This window comes from Aphelocoma coerulescens, chromosome 10 (assembly GCF_041296385.1).
Source record: "Aphelocoma coerulescens isolate FSJ_1873_10779 chromosome 10, UR_Acoe_1.0, whole genome shotgun sequence".
Taxonomy (NCBI): Eukaryota; Metazoa; Chordata; class Aves; order Passeriformes; family Corvidae; genus Aphelocoma; species Aphelocoma coerulescens.
The window spans coordinates 16,924,877-16,943,492 of NC_091024.1; the positions used below are offsets into that span (position 1 = coordinate 16,924,877).

General features: G+C 40.9%; 1 protein-coding gene across 8 annotated transcripts in view; it reads left to right on the forward strand.

Moving 5' to 3' along the window:
• The window catches only part of TLN2 (talin 2), a 159,430-nt gene that overhangs the window by 116,384 nt on the left and 24,430 nt on the right, over positions 1-18,616 (forward strand). For all 8 annotated transcript variants that reach the window (XR_011154108.1, XR_011154109.1, XM_069025514.1 and 5 more), the window contains 12 exons: positions 166-336; positions 947-1,093; positions 1,935-2,036; positions 3,390-3,509; positions 5,007-5,153; positions 5,902-6,068; positions 6,783-6,966; positions 7,603-7,728; positions 8,039-8,155; positions 10,207-10,392; positions 14,071-14,178; positions 17,467-17,572. Coding sequence is in view for 6 of the 8 variants with exons in the window: in XM_069025514.1 (XP_068881615.1) it covers positions 166-336; positions 947-1,093; positions 1,935-2,036; positions 3,390-3,509; positions 5,007-5,153; positions 5,902-6,068; positions 6,783-6,966; positions 7,603-7,728; positions 8,039-8,155; positions 10,207-10,392; positions 14,071-14,178; positions 17,467-17,572 (1,681 nt within the window). In the remaining 2 variants the exon portion in view is untranslated. The remainder of the gene's footprint in view (positions 1-165; positions 337-946; positions 1,094-1,934; positions 2,037-3,389; positions 3,510-5,006; positions 5,154-5,901; positions 6,069-6,782; positions 6,967-7,602; positions 7,729-8,038; positions 8,156-10,206; positions 10,393-14,070; positions 14,179-17,466; positions 17,573-18,616) is intronic.

The following is an 18,616-nucleotide window of genomic DNA, read 5'->3' on the forward strand; positions in this document are numbered from 1 at the left end:
CAATCCCTGGGCACATGATCCAAACCCAACGCTGTACAGTGCAGAAGCACACTGTGCTCCTTGAGCTAACCCACATCCCGATGGTAAACAGGGAATGTGCTTTCTCTGAGTTTCGCCCAGAGAAATGTGGTTAATGGCTTTCTGGGGTTGTTCTTGCTTTCTTAGGTAACACAGCTGGCGAGTTACTTCGAACCCCTGGTTTTAGCTGCAGTTGGTGTGGCATCCAAGACACTGAATCATCAGCAACAGATGACCGTATTGGACCAGAGCAAGACTCTAGCAGAATCTGCCTTACAGATGCTGTATGCTGCCAAAGAAGGGGGAGGAAACCCCAAGGTAAGGTGGTTGTGTGGCATTAAGGGTGAGAGAGGAAGGCAGGTAGAGCAGAAAAACCAGTGCGTACCTGTTGTACAGTCAAGGGATATGTTTGCAGTGAAAGTGCCAGTGGCAGCTCTCCTGATGTCTCTGAGAGTGGAAACATTTCTCCAAGACAGGATTCCAGTCTCCTCACAGCATCCTCTCAGGGGACACAAAGTCAGGGTATGAGAGCTGTCTAGGCTATCACAGAGAAAGCAAATGGTTAAAAACCAGTGCCTATCTGGTGCATGGCATCCCAGGGAGATGGGGGCCCTTGCCAGGAAAGAGCAGCAGCACACAACTGTTCATAACTCAGCTGTGATTTGCGCCTTACAAAAAGCCACCGTCTTTAGAGGACATTCAAAAGACTGTGGCACTTGAGGCTGAAAGTGTCGTGTGCCATGGCTCCTTGTAGGAGTTGACAAGTTTTGTTCTGTCCACTTTGTTGCAGTGTTTTACTTGCCATCTTTGCCCAGAAATGTTATTTTCAGTGCCGTTACTGTTTTAATTTCTTATGCTTCTGATTTGCACATTGTTTTGTAGAGAACATCCTCTGACTATCTCGGTTTTCTCATTCTGTGTCCTCCAGGCATCTCATACTCATGATGCCATCACTGAGGCTGCACAACTGATGAAGGAGGCTGTGGATGATATCATGGTCACCTTAAATGAAGCAGCAAGTGAAGTTGGCATGGTTGGGGGTATGGTAGACTCAATTGCAGAGGCAATGACCAAGGTGAGCATAGAAATTGACCCTTTTCTCACTTTGTGCCTGAAAGCTGATCCACACTGCAGGGCTTTGGAGGAACTGGGGCTGATTCAGTGGTCAGTCATGAAACATTGTCACAGGAAACCTGAAGATTATTTGATTTTGCATATTGTGAAATAAAACTGATGTGGGCCATGGTGCTCGCATTTGCAACCTACACGGTACCTGTCAGTACAATTCCTACAAAATATTTTGTTTAGTAATAGTCTGGCATTTAACTCTCATCTTAGGTCAAGTGACCTCTTATTTTTGCTTCCTTTTTTTTTGCTTATCTTTCATGTTAGTCTCTTAAATGAACAGCAGGCTAACTGTGAAGCAAATTACTTTCAGAGAAGATGATGTCAAAGCCTGAAATGCTGTGCTATGCTTTGTAATGCATTCTGCTGAAGATGTATAGTTGCAGAGTGTACATGAGTTCAATCCAAATATTTGGCTTTTCCTATTGTGACTTAAAGATTGACAACTTTAGCACATAAAGAAGTCTTACATTATATACTGGCATGAACGTTTTGTTTTATAACTTTTGCACCTTTCTTTCTATATTAGCTGAGAAGAGAGGTTGTTTGACCTTGCATGAGAAGCAAACCTTATGCTCAAAAACTTTGCACTGCACGTTCTCAGCATTTTCCATGCTCATAACCTGGGCTCAAGTATTTGCTGAGCTTCTCTCTACATCCTGGTGCACTGTTTTCACTTGGGTATCTTGAGAGAGAGGAGGTCATAGAATTGAATATATAATTTTACTATTGCCTCTAAAGTATGCTGCTTAGTGTGACTTTTTAATGCTGTTTTTCCCTCTTTCATGCAGCTGGATGAAGGTACACCTCCAGATCCAAAAGGAACTTTTGTTGATTATCAGACCACTGTGGTGAAATATTCTAAAGCCATTGCTGTAACAGCACAGGAAATGGTAAGAAATTACTTTAACCGGGTGCAAACTCTGTGTACATAAGGAATGTGGAATTATTTGTGCACTGTTGAGACACTCCTGATCATCAGATTTTCAATAACCCTCTCTCTTTAGGGGTAATGGAGCAAAAGGAGTGATGATTTTGTCAATTTAACTCTTTCGTCTTAGTGGTGTGATCATAGGGAGGAGCACTGGCTTGTATTGTGGCTCTTCTGCACAAGAGCCCTTTAATTGGCTCATTTTCAAGGAGAAATAAAAGGCAAACCACGTGCTTTTTCATCAGCCCATTTAACTGGACTGAAATGCCACCTTTTGTTTATCCGCAACTTCAGGATACCCTTTCACACTTACTGTTTCACTAAGCCTGTGAAATAACACCAGTGTTTTCAGAGCCCTGTAATGCTTAATGAATGAATGCAGATCAGCATCCCACACTGTCCTTTTCTTGCATTTCTATGACTCACCTGGGTTTAACAAAAGAAAAAAGTGACACCTGCTGAATTGAGAATTTTCTTGACTTGTGTTTCACAGTAATGCATCCATGTGTTTTCCCTTGGAACAGTACTGTGGTTGCTAATTTGTTGTTGAGAGAATGGAGAGAACTGTTCATGGGTGCTACAGACAGGATTTTTTCACAAAGTCGATTGCTCTTGCAGTCAAGACAGGTCCATGATTATGCTATCTCTGACAGTAGAAATTTGTCTAAAACTAGTTTTGTCCCAGGGATGGACCTCCGTTGCTTTTACTTACATTAATTTGAGACAGAAGAACTATCTGTGTTATCTATGTTAAAAGGTAGGAATTTTCTAAAGAGAGATTCAGTTATTTATACTGACATCCTACGGAGACATTCTGTGTCAGCCTGCCTCTTCCTTCTCCATCCTGTTCCCTCATCTGAGATGTGTTTTGCATTGGTGCTCAGATTTTTTTCATTCTCCCATGTCTCAGCTGAGTAATGAGGCTTAGCTCACCTTTGACAAAATAAGGTGGCTGTGACACAAAAACCCCACTTCCTTTCCCAGTCTGAATAACTGTACCTGGCCAATGGCCCCTCAAAGAGTGAAGGATTGGCTCTAACTGTGTCAAAGAGTGAAGGATTGGCTCTAACTGCTGCTCTTTGATTTCTCCGTGTGTTCAGCGACTGCCTGGTTACCCATGACTCTAATAAAGCATGTTTGCTTGAGTTTCCTCTGGAATTCTTGCTGGAGGACAGATCCCTTCCATGGCAAGTGGATTACCCCATTTTATCAGCGTGGCCAAACAGATGAGTGTGCTTCTAATCTGGGGGTGTATTAACAAGTTATTCTCATGCCTGTCAATTTTCTTTTTCTCTCGCCTGTGTTCTTTTTTCAGATGACTAAGTCGGTTACTAACCCGGAGGAGCTGGGAGGACTCGCATCGCAAATGACCAATGACTATGGGCATTTGGCTCTCCAGGGCCGAATGGCTGCAGCTACGGCAGAACCAGAGGAGGTCTGCAGTTTTTAGACCTCTTTATTCTCTGTATGCGGTGGTGTTAACAAGGATGTTCTTTTACTGTGAAGAACACGGTAAAGGTGACAGTCCTTGTTATAAGAATTGCCCAATCAAAGAACAGAAATCCTTTGTCAAAATCTATCTGGCTTCAGAAAGAAACAGCTTGGGATAAAAGTGGATTATTCCATAGACCGCAACAGAACCTCCTAAATTACTTAGGCTTTCACTTACAGGCAACTTGCAAATACAAAGAAAACTCCTAAAACTCTTAACTTGTTACTATGTGGCTTTCCTTCAATCTTGCATGTTTTTACAAGTTACAAATATGTATATGCATTTCTTATCTTGCCTGTAAGTGATTTTAAGTATAACTTCCTATCCTGAAAGTGAGATTAATGCAAGCAGTTGGAGTACAAGTATCTTTTGCTGAAGGACATCTCCCATAGCTCAGAGTTGGAATATGATGTGGGAGAAGCGTCTTGCCTTGTGCTAAGTGAGGAGGATGGGCTGTTCGCCTCAGTTGTATTCACTTGTTCTGGGAGTTGCTGTATCTTTTCTGAGCACAACTGCACAACTCTTTCACCCCTCTCTTCTTACTGGAGCAAAGACAAACTTTGTCATGATGGGGTAAGAGGGTATCTCACCTTCTCCAGATATATCAGATTATCTACATAGAAGTCCTTCAAAGAGTTTTTGACTTTGTGCTTACACATCCTGCTGATACACTGCTTGAGTGTTCTGTGCTACGTGAAAAGCAACGGCTTGCACTTGGCTCAATATTGTTAAATTGAATTACCATTTCTGCACGTTACTTTGTGCCTGAGATTGAAATAATTCCCTTTGTGATACTAATGGCTGTGATTCCTGCTCATTTATTAATCCCAAATCACACCTGAATGACAGAATACATGCAGGGACTACAACTATCATGTTTCGAAACAGGGACCACACGTCTTAGGATTATTAATAAATCAGAAGCAGTAATAGCAGGATTTTCCACATTTCAGTGTTCCACATGGATGATTCTGGAGAGCGGAGACTCTGAAAGGTTCAAAACCAAGCAAAGAGAGTCAATTACTTTCTGACCCAGTTTCAGCAGTGTACAGTAAATGTGTGCTTTTTACATGTTGCACATACCTTGAGTGCAGCTCACACTGACAGGGCCATTCTGGAGGATGAAGTTGCATTTAAATGTGAAGTTGTATGTGCTTGAATTATGTCTGTTTGACTCAGGTACCTGTCTTATCCCTTCTCTTTCCTGGGCTCTGGGTCACTCCTGCCCTGTTTCATTAGTGAGCCTTTTATAGGGTTGTGCTTCATGTGTAGGTGAAATTACATCTGTTTCTTTTTTTCTGGTCTTGGGTGGAATATTGGTAATAAAGAGTCGCCAGAGAGACTGTGTTTTCATTTCTATTGACACAGTGTACCAGCATGACATTTACTTATTTGCTTTGTTCTTTCTTCCTTTTTCCCTGTGCTGCCTTTACCATCTAGATCGGGTTCCAGATCAGGACTCGGGTACAGGAACTTGGCCATGGGTGTATCTTTCTTGTGCAAAAAGCCGGAGCTCTCCAGATTTGCCCTACAGACAGCTACACCAAAAGGGAGTTGATAGAATGTGCTCGTGCTGTCACAGAAAAGGTGAGACAGCCTTCCATGTTACCCCATGGTGTTTGTCTACCAAGCTTCCACTGGGAGTAAACCAGTCAAACTGGATTCAGGAAACTCTTTTAACTTTGCATTCCAGTACAGTAGTGTCTGAATTACTCAAAGGTCTTTTCTTTCAAGCATTCAGTGTTCATGTGCTGGATTAGCCTGTGATTAGTCCTTGCTCAGGCCTTGCAATAAAACTTCAGCCTCCTATCAGAGGGAGACTGGTCCAAAACAATATCCTAAGATGTGAGATGGCTCTTGTGCCTTATGAGGCACTCCCTGGCTATAGTTACTGTGAGGTTGGTCAATGACATGTGGTTTCATGTAGCAACATCCTCCCCTTTTAGGACAGAGCCAAAGTAACTGCCTAGAACTGCATCTTCAAACTCTGTGGGGCTTCTTGTTCCTTGGAAACAACCCCTTCAAACAAATGGCGTGCGTAGTTTTGCTGAACCTTTTTGATGGCACCTCTCTCCTTTTGTTGAACACAAACATTGAGGGTTGGTGTCAGCTGCTTTCAGATTTCACCAAACACCGTTGGTTCAGCCTGTGTTTGTGTGCTGTCAGCTGTACCAGTTTTCCATCATTATGTATCCCAAGAGTAGTGACAATTCCAAATTTAGGCAGGGGTAGACAGTACCTTGTAAGTAAAGTTAAAGCTGATAAAGAGAGTAGTAATGATTCACAGGACCAACTTTCTTTCAATGACCACCTTGTTGCTTTATGTTGTTTCTAGGTTTCGCTGGTTTTATCTGCCCTCCAGGCAGGGAACAAAGGTACACAAGCCTGTATTACTGCAGCCAGTGCTGTGTCTGGGATAATTGCAGATCTGGACACCACTATCATGTTTGCTACTGCTGGAACCCTTAATGCTGAGAACAACGAATCATTTGCAGATCACAGGTCAGTGCTGCTGAAAAAGATGGAAGAGTGCATGCCAGGGGAACACTGGAACTGGTAGAAGAGATTGGCACATGGAGATAAAATTTTACCTTTCTAGATTCCTGTGAATGAAATTGAATGAAGCAGGGGAGTGAGAGGAGAAACAGGAAACCTGGGATTTGACTTGTTTGTGAACTACATACTCAAAGTGATTTTTTCTTTTACCCAGATGTTGCTTTGGATTTGTTGTCCTGAAATGTCAAAACACAGATATGGGTGGGAGAGGGTGGGGAACCCTGACCAGGACACACGCTCTGTTCTTGTTGCCATTCTTCCTTCTACCTTCCTCACCCATGATCACTTTAGTTTCTTTACAATATGCTGATTAATTTGGACATTGAACAGCTGGTACTTTTCTCACAGCATGGCCAGGTTTTCTTCTAATATTCAAATACAATGCTCTATGATGCTATTGCCCTATGTATTTCTTTTAAAGATGGGCTCATTTTATTACACTGCCCTGCATTTGCCCCAGATGCTCTGCTACTGTTTTAATAGTTGTTTTTTTTTTTTTTAACTTACTCCCTGACCTGTGCTATGTTATGAATGGACACTGGCATGATGATTTAGATAAGCTCTTTCAGGTAGCTGTTAGTCACCATAACACTGGAAAACACATTTTTTCTCTCTTCTCCTTTTCCACTTCCTTCCCTGCTTCCTCTTCTTTTGCTACAGGGAAAACATCCTGAAAACAGCAAAAGCTTTAGTTGAAGACACAAAATTGTTGGTTTCTGGAGCTGCCTCAAGTCAGGACAAACTGGCCCAAGCAGCTCAGTCATCAGCTAACACCATCACTCAACTTGCTGAGGTAGTAAAACTGGGAGCAGCTAGCTTGGGATCTGATGATCCTGAAACACAGGTGAGATGTTTTAAGATTTTCTGATACTCCTAAAGAGAACAGGGACAGTTTCCAATTGGTAAAACTTTGTGTGATTTATGCTTTTAAGCAACAGAATAGGGTTTACCTCCTCTGGGATTTTTCTGGGTTTACTCAGATATCACTTGTTTAGAATACAGTCAAGAGGCTCAAGCATTGGGTGGAACTAATCAGGCCTTTGTGTAACCCTTCTGCTTTTATTTCACCACTGTGTTCCAGCTGGGATGCTCCTGGCAAAGTATTTGTCTCATTTTTACTAACTTGTGATTGGACCTCTGGCTCGTCCCATTTTTGTTCTGAAGAGCTTACAGGTCTTTAAAGCTGCTTATCCAGCTTATTGACTGGACTCTGCTCTGTTATTTGTGTAGGCTGACAAACTCTTGCCATTCTCCAGCTGTATCTGTCTTGTTTTTCGATTAACCCTGCAACTTTTCCATATGGATTATCCCTAGTATTTCTTCAGTTGTTTGTTTGGATCTCAGTGAAATGAAGGCTGGCAAGAATATTGCAGATCTTTGAAAAAACATTGATTTTTATTTTTAGCTGTGTTCTAAAAATCACACTCTCATGCAGACACCCTTTACTGCCTGAGTCTTATAGCTAGTTCTCATTCCATAGGTTGTTCTGATCAATGCTATCAAGGATGTTGCAAAAGCCCTTTCTGATCTCATTGGTGCTACCAAAGGAGCTGCCAGCAAACCAGCAGATGATCCATCCATGTACCAGCTGAAAGGTGCTGCCAAGGTAAAACCTTATTCTCAGATTTTATTTGAAAGTGTCTGTTCAATCACATTTGATAAACATGTGGAACTTCGACTTCAGCAATTTCTGATTGCCTGAAAACTAATTTCTTTATTTGTTTAATTACCATGATATCGTGGCCAACACAAGAGTTGGTATTTAGTCCTGTGACAAGTAGAGTTCATGAAGTCTCCTAGGTCCCACTAGAAGTAACAATGCTTCCCAGCTTAATTTGCCTTGCTTCACACCCTGCCGTCTCTGAAAATGGGAGGTAGGATTCACATATTATTGTCTTCACTTCTCTCTTCTTCAGGTGATGGTAACAAATGTCACATCCCTCTTGAAGACTGTTAAAGCAGTAGAAGATGAAGCTACTCGAGGGACAAGAGCCCTTGAGGCCACAATTGAATACATCAAACAGGAGCTCACGGTACAGAACTAAATAGCCGTAGTGGGTTTTGCAAGTATGTCCTTATACAAAGCTGGGATTAACTGCTTCCTTTTTCCTTAGACCTTAAGCTTTCACTACTGATACTTTTTTCTGATCCGATGCTGTTCACTTTTTTGATCCTGGGTTTGGTAGTGTCCCCTCAGCATCATTCCTGTACTGTCTGCAGTTTAATCTTTTTTTGTATTTTTCCGTTATTATGAAACGATCCTACCAGTGGTACATGGCCTGCTACTGATATTCTGTGTAAGCACGAATTAATGGTAGTGTGGAATTCGCTCCCAAATTAGGTGTTATACCATGACAATTGTTTTCCTTCCTCTTTAAGATATATGAAAGTATAGTTAGGGGGTTTTTTTACTAGCATAGTAGTGAGTGACATAAATTAATACCTGCATGTTTGTGAAGAAGCCTGATTTTTTCCTTCCTTTACTTACAGTCGATTTTTATTTAAAAAACCCTGTAGACACAGTCTTCAGCAGTAAATGCTTTGTTTTACAGTCTGTGGATTAGCAATTCTTACACCATAACTGCACTGGCATAATTTTGTCTTGTCAAATGCTCTCCATTAAACATCCAGTTTTCACGTGTGAGCAAAGCTGTTGTAATGAGGAAATTTATTTTAAAATGCTTTCTTTATAAATATCTGTATATAGTAATTGGGAATTCATATGGCAGTGGTTAAACCTCCTGATCTGGTACCTGATCAGGCATGTTCTGTACAATATCTCACATGTCCTGTATTCTCATGAAGGCCTGGCTGTTACATCCCATCGTGTAACTGAGCTAAAACCTGTTCAGATCTGTCATTGGAGGACTGTGCATTATCACTTCTTTCTCAGTTTAGTTGGTATCTGTTTGAAATGTTCCTCTTGCTTTTGTCAGCATTGCTAAGGGATGGATCTGTGGTTGTGGTATTGTCATCTCTTTTATGGGGCGAACAGAGGGTGGCACATAGGTAATCAAGAAAATGTGTCAGGCTTGATCTGGAGTTCCAGGGACTGAATCTGAGCAACATCGAGGGATGTCTTCACATGTATAACTGGAATTCATTTTTAAACATGGCTTCTATTTCTGGAGAGAGGAAGTGAAAAACTTAGGAACTGGGAGCACAGGATAGACCAGGCTCTTTTTTGTCCAGACATTTGCATTCTGAAACCACTGGCCTGCTTAGGTTGCACTGTGTGTGGTCAAGAAACCACCTGCTTAATTGTGCACTGCAAACTGCCCCTGCACAGTAAAAGAACGGCAAGCAAATACAGAGTGTACATTAAAAGAATGGCAAGCAAATACAGACTAAAGCTCGGGAAAAGAAAATGTGGTCAAAATAAGGTTGCGCAGCTTTTGTTACCTACATCTTCCCACAGTTCCTGAATTCCAATATTCATGGAGTAGTGCGTACTGTCAAGTAGTCTGAACTATTTTCACATGATTCACCCTGCAAAATTATATCTTTAGACTTCTAAGGGAAACTAAATATAGCCTAAGAGACAACGCTCCACCTCTGCTGTTTTAGCACACATTTGAATATTTTAGTGGTGATGTTCTCAGTCTCTACTGCTCTGTGCTATCAACAAGCACTTGGTAGGATCCAGCCTTTGCAGGGGAAGGATCTCCTCATGTGAGTAGACCAGCATAAACAACAGTCAGGATCAGAAAAGAATATAATGAAAGGAACAGTAATTCTTTTCATCTTGTAAGGTTCTGAACAGCTGCCTGTAACAACTGTCATGTGGGTAGTTAAATGCAGATGAGATGAATGGGTTAACCTTTTTTGTTGTCTCCTTCCCGGGTTAACCTTTTTTGTTGTCTCCTTCCCTCAGCTTATTATTTCTCTCTGGTGTCTGTAGGTGAGCAGGCTTATCGGATCCAGGCCCATTGCAAGCAGGAATGATATCCAATATCCAATATGACTCCGAATATGTTTCTAATTTCCTGCTGTTTGGAGGCTGCTTCCGTTTGCTGTCTCTTTCTCATGGTTGTTCTGCTTTGAGTTGACTGGTATCAGACTTTCCTTCTGCTTTCACTTTTAGGTGTTTCAGTCCAGCGAGGTTCCAGAAAAGACATCATCACCTGAAGAATCAATCCGGATGACGAAAGGAATCACCATGGCAACTGCCAAAGCTGTTGCAGCTGGGAACTCATGCAGGCAGGAGGATGTGATTGCTACAGCAAATCTGAGCCGCAAAGCCGTAGCTGACATGCTAACAGCTTGTAAGGTAAAGATTCCCTTCCTTACCTAAGACTGATCTTCTTGTGTTTGTGTGCCTCTAAATCCATAGAACATAATATATTTTGTTCAGTTTTCTGCTTTTCATATGAGAAAGTTAATGGGTAAGATAATTTTAAGGGACTCTCTCAAATGATTTTGTGTGCTATGCACACAAAAAAACCCCAGCACTAATATTCACGGTTTTCTTTTTGTGAAAAAGAGGAATTTTATTTGAGCTGAAATTTCCTGGTTCTTTTTCCCCTGACTAAACCTGTTGGTTTGCTCAATTTCTTCTCTGCTTTTCAAAAATGTGTGCAATTTTTATTGCAAATTTTTTATAATAGCAGTAACCCTATAAAAATAGTGTAGCCCTGTTTTCTACACTGTATGCTATATAAATGACTGTTAAGCCATTTGGCTTTGTTCTGATGATAAAACAATCTAGGCATAAATAATTAAGAAATGGGATTACAAACATCTCATTCCTTTTGATTTTCTGTAGTGACTGTAGCAGTAAACTGCCTTTGCCTGAAAATCGTAGTTACTCACTTTTGTCTTTCCATGTATGGAAGGTGACAGTGAAATAATAGTGCTCTCTGTGTGGTGTCTGATTTTCAGTATTTGGTAAAATCCTAACTGCTACATCAGTCCCAGGTTAATTTTTAGTCTAATACTGACCAAACAGAAGGAATATGTTTGTTTTTAAAATTTTCCTCTTGCAAAAGTACAACTTCTAATATAATTTAGAAATGCCTTTCTACAAAACCACTGAATGAAACTTCTTATATTGACTTAGTTTTGTGACAGGATTTTTAGTGTCTAATAGTTCTTGACCACTTTGCATGCTTCACATTTTGATTTGTGTTTCCAAACATGCAGCAAATTCTCAGAACAGAATCCTCTTTTTTCAGTAATGTTACAAAGATACTCCCATGCATGCACAGCCCAATAAATACTTTTGAACATCTATTTATGAACATTCCTTTTTTTATGTTTACATTTGCTCCCAGTTAATTTAATGGTTTCCAAGTGGTTCATGCATTGTAAGTGGCTAACAGGATGAAACTTCCTGCAAATGGAACAGTGGCGGTTTGGGATGCTGGAAAAGCCTTCATGATCTCCCAGGGAATTGCTTTCACCAAGAAAGGAGTCTACAGAAGGGAAAGGGCTGGGAATAATTTTACTTGCCTGTAATGATACAGTGCCATGGCCTAAGATCTAGTTTTATCTTGTCTACTTTCTTAAGACCAAGAGCATTTATTGGAGAAACAGGAATAAAAGTCTCCAAGAATACTAATTCTATGCATTATCTAAAATGTATGAGAAATAGCTCTATCATTTAACGAAGATTTGAAATACACAGTTTGAACTAGACTTGATTTAGAAAACCTTGTTTCTACACATTTTGCTCAGAGTCTTAGAAATCTTATGCCATTAATTCTACCAATTGATTACTGTACATGGCATTTCTATTATAAGCTGCATTCCTTGAATTTTAGGGATAGGAGCCAGCAGTCGTAGGCCCACTATGCTGTAAAAGCTGTGTGATGCAGTGGGACTTAGGGTTTGTGGTATTTGACGAACACTGGAGGGGCTTCCAGTGATACTAAGGTACTCTGTAGAATTAGTACTGATAAATGATCAGATTTTTATGTCCTTTGGGCCAAGACAAAAGTGCATGTATATGATCTATGGTAGAATTTTACCAAACATAGCTCTGACTTCCCCTGTGTCAGAATTTGAATTTAAGTTCTATTTCAATGCCTGTTGCCTAAGGCAAGTAGTATAAGGAATTTGAATTAGCAATTATATAGATGCCTGTGCTTGGTCTGCTATAGATGAATTTACAGTGCTCATTACTAATTCTGTTTTTATAAGCAGATGCTAATTCTAAAGACAGTAAGGTTGCTTATTGCGGCATGTACTGAGACAACTCTAAAGTCAGTGGAAATGCTGCAATTACATTTATTGAAGGTTAGAGCAGGCCCTAAGATAACAATTTCTTTTTTTATTATGTATTTGTATAAAATAATGCAGTAATTAACCTGTACGTAGTATCACTATTTGTAGTGATTGCTGGTGGAAAGAAAACAGATATGAAAGGCCTGTCAAACCCATAGGAAGGGATGGAAGTGAGCAATCACCTAGATCGTTCCATAGGCAGTAGATAGAGGGAAGCAACTTCTCACCTTTTCTCAGCACCGGCTGAGCTGCAGCTGGTGGCGCCGGAGGCAGCTCAGTAGGGCCCGGGCTGGAGCATAGGCCCTCGGAGGAGACAGGGCCGAGCTGTGGTTCAGCCGGGGAAGAGACGGCTCCAGGGGGAGCTCACAGCAGCCCTCTCAAACACACCTCCCTCCACGAGGCACCCAGCGCTGCTGACGGGATAGGAGCTGTACCAGGGGTGGGTAGTGCTGCTGCCATTACTGCTGGGAAAGCATGTGGAGAGATGAGGAGGGCTGAGAGTGAAGGAAGCCTCAGAATGAGGAAACAAATGTGTGTTCTGGTTCTTCAGGCATGTTTCAGTCTGAGATGTTTGGGCAGACCTTCTGTCCGAGGCTGGAAGAAAAGATATTTCTGTTGCGAGTCTCCACTGGTGTTGTGTTTGGATGTTTCTGGGTTACAAAAATGATTTCCTAAAATAACTTCTGTCACCTCTTCAGGCTGCTGTGAAGTATACGGAATATATACTGAACCTTAAAAATACTCCCAAAATACTCTGATACCAGTCTTGGCTATGTATGCAAAACATAAAAGGAACTTTATATTTGCCTGCTACCAATGCTTGCTCTAATTCCCCGTGTTACCGTAATATTTAAGTGCAGAAGAGACATTTTGGGATGCTTTGCAATGTGTGCATAAGAAATACTGGGGAGCCCTTTGCCCTATTTGAATTTTTTTTTAACTGTTCTGGATTTTTTGGGTTTCGGCAGCTCGTTTGAAGTATGCTGAAGATGAGGAAAATCAGTCCTGTTCCTCCCATCTTCCTTCCCCTCAGACAGGGTGTTGGCGGGATGAGGAGGGGGAGGCGGCTCCTGCGGGCCGTTTCCGTGCTCCGCTCATCCCGAGCTTCCCTGCAGAGGGAGCCCAGAGATGTTGCGGGTTGCAGGAAGGGCCGAAAATAAGTGAGCCGTGAGATAATCCCCCATCCCAACGGGAGATAAGAGGCTGCAGGAGTGGAAGGAGCTGTTCTGTGAAAGGAAATGCTGTATGTTTTGGGGACTTTCACTTGGCAACAAGTGGTACTTCTGCTCAAGAAAAAAGTTTCCTAGAAACTTTATTGTAGAAAGTACAAGGCTTGAAGAGGCTGCAGGTTTCACTTTTTATTAAAAAAAAATGGTTGAATTAGTCGGTATTATGTCAAATGCCAGACATTATACTTAGTGGAAATCCTTACAAAGACTTGACTCTACTGCAGCTTCTCTCTATATTTAAACAGATGGTTCCAGCAGTGCTATTGCTGTGTTAAATCTCTCCGTAAAGCTAACACCATTAATGAGCCTTTACAGAACTGCAGCTCTGCTGCTCTTCGAGTGCTGTTTGCTTACAACAGAAATGGCTGGCCATCAAGCTCAAATGCCATTTGCACACTACAAAAAATCTCTTCCCTTCTCTTTCCCCCATCTCTGTGTGTTGATCTTCTCTTGTGGGCGCTGTTTTGGGTACTAATGTTGTTTTGCTTCCTCAGCAAGCATCATATCACCCAGATGTGAGTGAAGAAGTTCGGGAGAGAGCCCTGCGTTTTGGAACAGAATGTACCCTGGGATACTTGGAACTCCTGGAGCATGTTCTCCTGGTAAGGAGTCATCTGCATTCATATACTGGGTTGCTTCCAAGGAGAGAGTAATCTCTCTGCCCTCTTTCTATAATGACTGCTAGTGACACGTTTTTATCAGTTTGTCACAAGGTTATGAACAGTTTTGTTGTTAGGAAGAGCAAGCTAAAGGAAACTCAATACTTAGCTCAAACTGTGAGACAGAAGGAATATTGGAGTACTTAAATGGAGCTGCATTCTGGATCAGATCTGGAGGCAGTACGGATCTGAACCTAGGAAAGGTCCCTGACAAAGAAATTAAAATAAGACATTTCAGTATTCTTTTAAGCCCATCATAAACTCTAGACATACTAGGGACAGGCCTGTCCCCCAGACTGAAGAGGTTTCATAATCTTTATGAAGGCACTGTTACATGCCTCTTGTAGCCACACCTACTCAAAGCCATCCCAAAATCCCCAGCCAGCACTGCCTCACAAAGAACTCTCCAACACATCAGAAATGACACCCCTGAAGTTCTGCATAAAACTTCTGCACTCAAATCCAAACTCATGAATCCTGCTGTCAGTGGGCTTTTCTTGACCATACGTAATTATCACATAAGATATTAATTATCCCATAATATTTGTTCTTCTGTTGCTATTACTTTTGTAGGAAGCAATAAAATGTGTTTGAACTAACATTTATGAGATATTGATGTTTCTGGAGAAGACTTAAATCAGAGATCAGCTTCATGGATGACCAGCGATTTCTTTTAGGTGGCTCTCAGCTGACATATTAAAGTCTTTGAAACTGAAATTTGCAGCCACTAACTGCAGATTAGCAAACCCAAATCAGTTTTGTTGCTGAGAACAGAGCACGTGTAATTATTTGCATCAACTTGCTGAAATGTATGTATGAAACTACAGTCACAGTTGCGCTTGCCACTAGCGGGGAAATAGTTCAAAAAAGTTGGAACTTGCTAATAGAATTCTTAGAGCTGTATTTCAGTAAGTGATTTAGCATTAGATGTCTGATCCATTTTTAGTTTAGAGGTACTGTGGTGAGTTTTTCAGATTGGACCCCTAGAACGCTGTCAGTATGTGTTTCAAACTGTGTGCCAGAACAGACCGAAGACTTGAATAAATTTTTGCTCATTTTATTTCTCTCTCTCTCTGCATAAGTCAAGAGGCTTAAGGTAAGAAAGGCATGTTCCATTTTATTGAAGTAACAGGCCTTTCTTACCATAAGCCTCTTTACGTTCAGGGCCCTAAAGCCCTGAGAAAGTTCTGCCCCGTCGTACCACGCCCTGCCCCTTCCCTGGTGTTGGCTGCCTTAGAAAACTCTGGTGGTTTAGAACCCCTAGGTCTGCAATTTCATTTAATTTACAGCATCCAGAAATACAGATCATGGGGGATTGGAAATCTCCAATTAGTCCATCTGGCACCCTGTGATACAGTTGTCAGTAAGTTCAGTTATACCCTCAGTGGTCAGGCTAGGGATGCTTGCAAGGGTTGCCTCAACACAGGGGGTGCCAAGGGGTGTCCAACAGCCATATTTCTTTGAAAATGATACTTGTTAGGTGCAAGAGTTGTCAGATGCAATATCTAAGACTTCTCAAGCCCCAGTGTATTAACTTGTGCAGAGGTGGCATTGGGCAAGTGGCACAAAACTGACTTGTTTGCTCAAAGGAATATTCCACTAATCACCTAGCTAGGGGTAGAGCCAGGAACACGCTAATTCCAGCTGTACGGCATGCTCATCTTAGTAAAACTCCTTTTAAGTTGTACTACTCAGGTTCAAGACTGACCTGTTCTGCATATCCATACGCTCCATCCTGGTCAGTGTTGATCCATGTGTAGTTGAGGGGAAGTCTGGAGCTTTGGTTGTCGTCCATGACTCTGTGGGGATGAGACTCTGCTGACAGTTCTAAACTGGCTTTAAAACAACGCAGTTCTTTAACAGCCTAGTTTTAAAATGTGCTCAGTTTTTTCAATTCCAAGATTGTCAACACTATGACAGATAGTACTAGTGTCACAGTTACTGGAGTGAAAAATGGCATTCTTTGTTATAATCCTGACCACATGTGTGTATTTTTTTGACATTTTTGCTTATATTTGGAAGGTAATCCTTGAGGTGCTCTGTGCTCAGTTTCTGCCATGAGAAGAGTTTATGCAGTGTATAAATTTTGGTTATAACTGTGTTGTTGTATTTTGTTAGTGTTGCAGATTGTAGCCATTGAGGATTCATGTACTTGTGATTACTCTGGAAATTTGTTGACTAAGGATCATCCTTAGGAAGCAGGAGACCAGTCCACACATACGTTGACATGGCAGTTCTAGAGAGAGAGAATTCCTTGTGTGGCAGAGTTCTTACCAGGCAAAGTTAGGAAAATAACTTGGTTTAGTTTATTCTGTCAAAGTTAAATGGGTCGTGTATTTGACTGCAGTATGGCAACACTCTGGCAAAAAGATACAATCTGTTTTCAATGTGCACCTAAAAGAGGCTTGCAGGGGAGTTTTTGAAAACATTAAGAAAAAACAAACCTGGGTGTGACTTTCATGACTCAACCATTTGTTTTGCTCTTAAAGCTCTACCTATGTCTGTCACTCTTCTCTCAGAAGGAGCTTTTGGGTATACATAAATTTCCAGAATTTAATATTTTTCTTTACAATATGGTCATTAAAAATGCAGATGTTCCTGTTCAGGGAGAGAATTCCACTTCACTCTCTGACTGTCTTCGTGTTTTTCATTTGAAGCAGCACAGTTTAATACTTGATACAAATTCAGTTCAGAGATTTTTATCTTTTCCTTCTATTTGAGGGTCTTGGCATTTCGTGTTCACCATTGCTGATTTTTTTTCCCAGAACAGGCAACTGGTACTTCCAGAACTCTGTAATTCTGTCTCTCAGAAATAGGGATGAACCAGTCTGTCAATACTTCAAAATCACCTTCTCTCCAAGAGTGTGAAAAGACTGAGCCTGATGCATAAGTATAATGACTAAAATACCTAAGAATGGAGGACTAAAGCGGCATATCCCTCCCAGACACTCACACGTGTGCCTCTGTTTTGGATAATTCTGTCCTAGGTTTAGGATTGAGAACTCCAACAACGTTGTCAGTTCCTGCAGCTGTGCAAGGCAGTGCCACTTTCCTGGTGTGCATCCAACACTGCAGTGTAAGCCTTTGCTCCCAGTGCTTCACTGACAGTTACAGTTCTCTCACTAGGCTCTCACACAATTGCTGTATAAAATAAAGCTTTCACTAGAGTGCCTTGGGAATCTTCCAGCATTCTGGAATCCTTACCAATGTGCATTCTACCTCTTTCTCTAGATTCTTCAAAAAGCAACTCCAGAGCTAAAGCATCAGCTGGCCTCTTTCTCCAAGCGGGTTGCAGGTGCTGTCACAGAGCTCATCCAATCAGCAGAAGCAATGAAGGGTGAGTTGGGAAGCCAGGCTACCAGTGTGGTGTGCTCACTACTCCAGAGATGATGATCTGATATTCTGTGTAATGTACACTGCAGGGTCTTCTCAGTTATTTCCTGCTGTTATCCATACATGATCCTTGGAAAACAACCCGAACCATAAGCAATCTTCATATATGGGAATCCATTATTTCTTTCCTCCTTCCCTCCTTATCTCTTAATACAGTTACTCTTTTTTGTAGAACAGTGATCTACATTATGCTATTTCAAGTAACCTGTTCAAGTAGCTTTATTGAATTCTTCAGCTTTTTCTGCATTCTTTTTTATATTTCAAAATTTCAGTTTCCATTTGCTAACGAGGCAAACCAATATCAGACTTCTTCTATTCCCTAACTGCTTTTTAAAAATCTTTATATTATTCTCATCTTTGGAGACATTTATTAATTTCTGGCAATTTTTGCATTTTAATTCATATTCATTAAAATAAAAATTTCTTTTTTCACTTGCTGCCTGTAGAGGATGTCTTTATTCACTTTAGAAACTTTTTTGTGGGAAGTAAAATGTTTTTTAACCGTTCAGAGTTTTCTTTCCTAATTTTCATGTATACGTACACAATAAAATTGTCTCCTAACAAATTTAACATGTAAATGTTTTAACCTTTGTGAAATGGCTTTTTTTGAAGAGGAATTGCTACATTTTACAAATTTGGGGTTGACTGTATTTGCTGCCTTCTTTCTTTTTCCCTGTTTATCTGCCAGTATTAGGGTTTAATATAGAACATCTTCATCGTGTAGAGCATTTGAGCTGAGTAATGGTTTCTAGACCATGCCCTTAGAGGTTATGAACTTCTTTTGGCTGTTTCATTGTTTCCCTCAATTCAGAATATGGATGCTTTCTGAACCTTGTAATTCAGAGAATGATGTTAGGAAATCAAAAATAATAATGCACTGACAGCTTACAAAAATCTGAAACCACTTCCAGCCAAGTATTCCTTTTGTGGATCTACAAAATTTCTTTGAGAAAAGAGAAATGCCAAAAAGTCAACAACAACAAAAAGC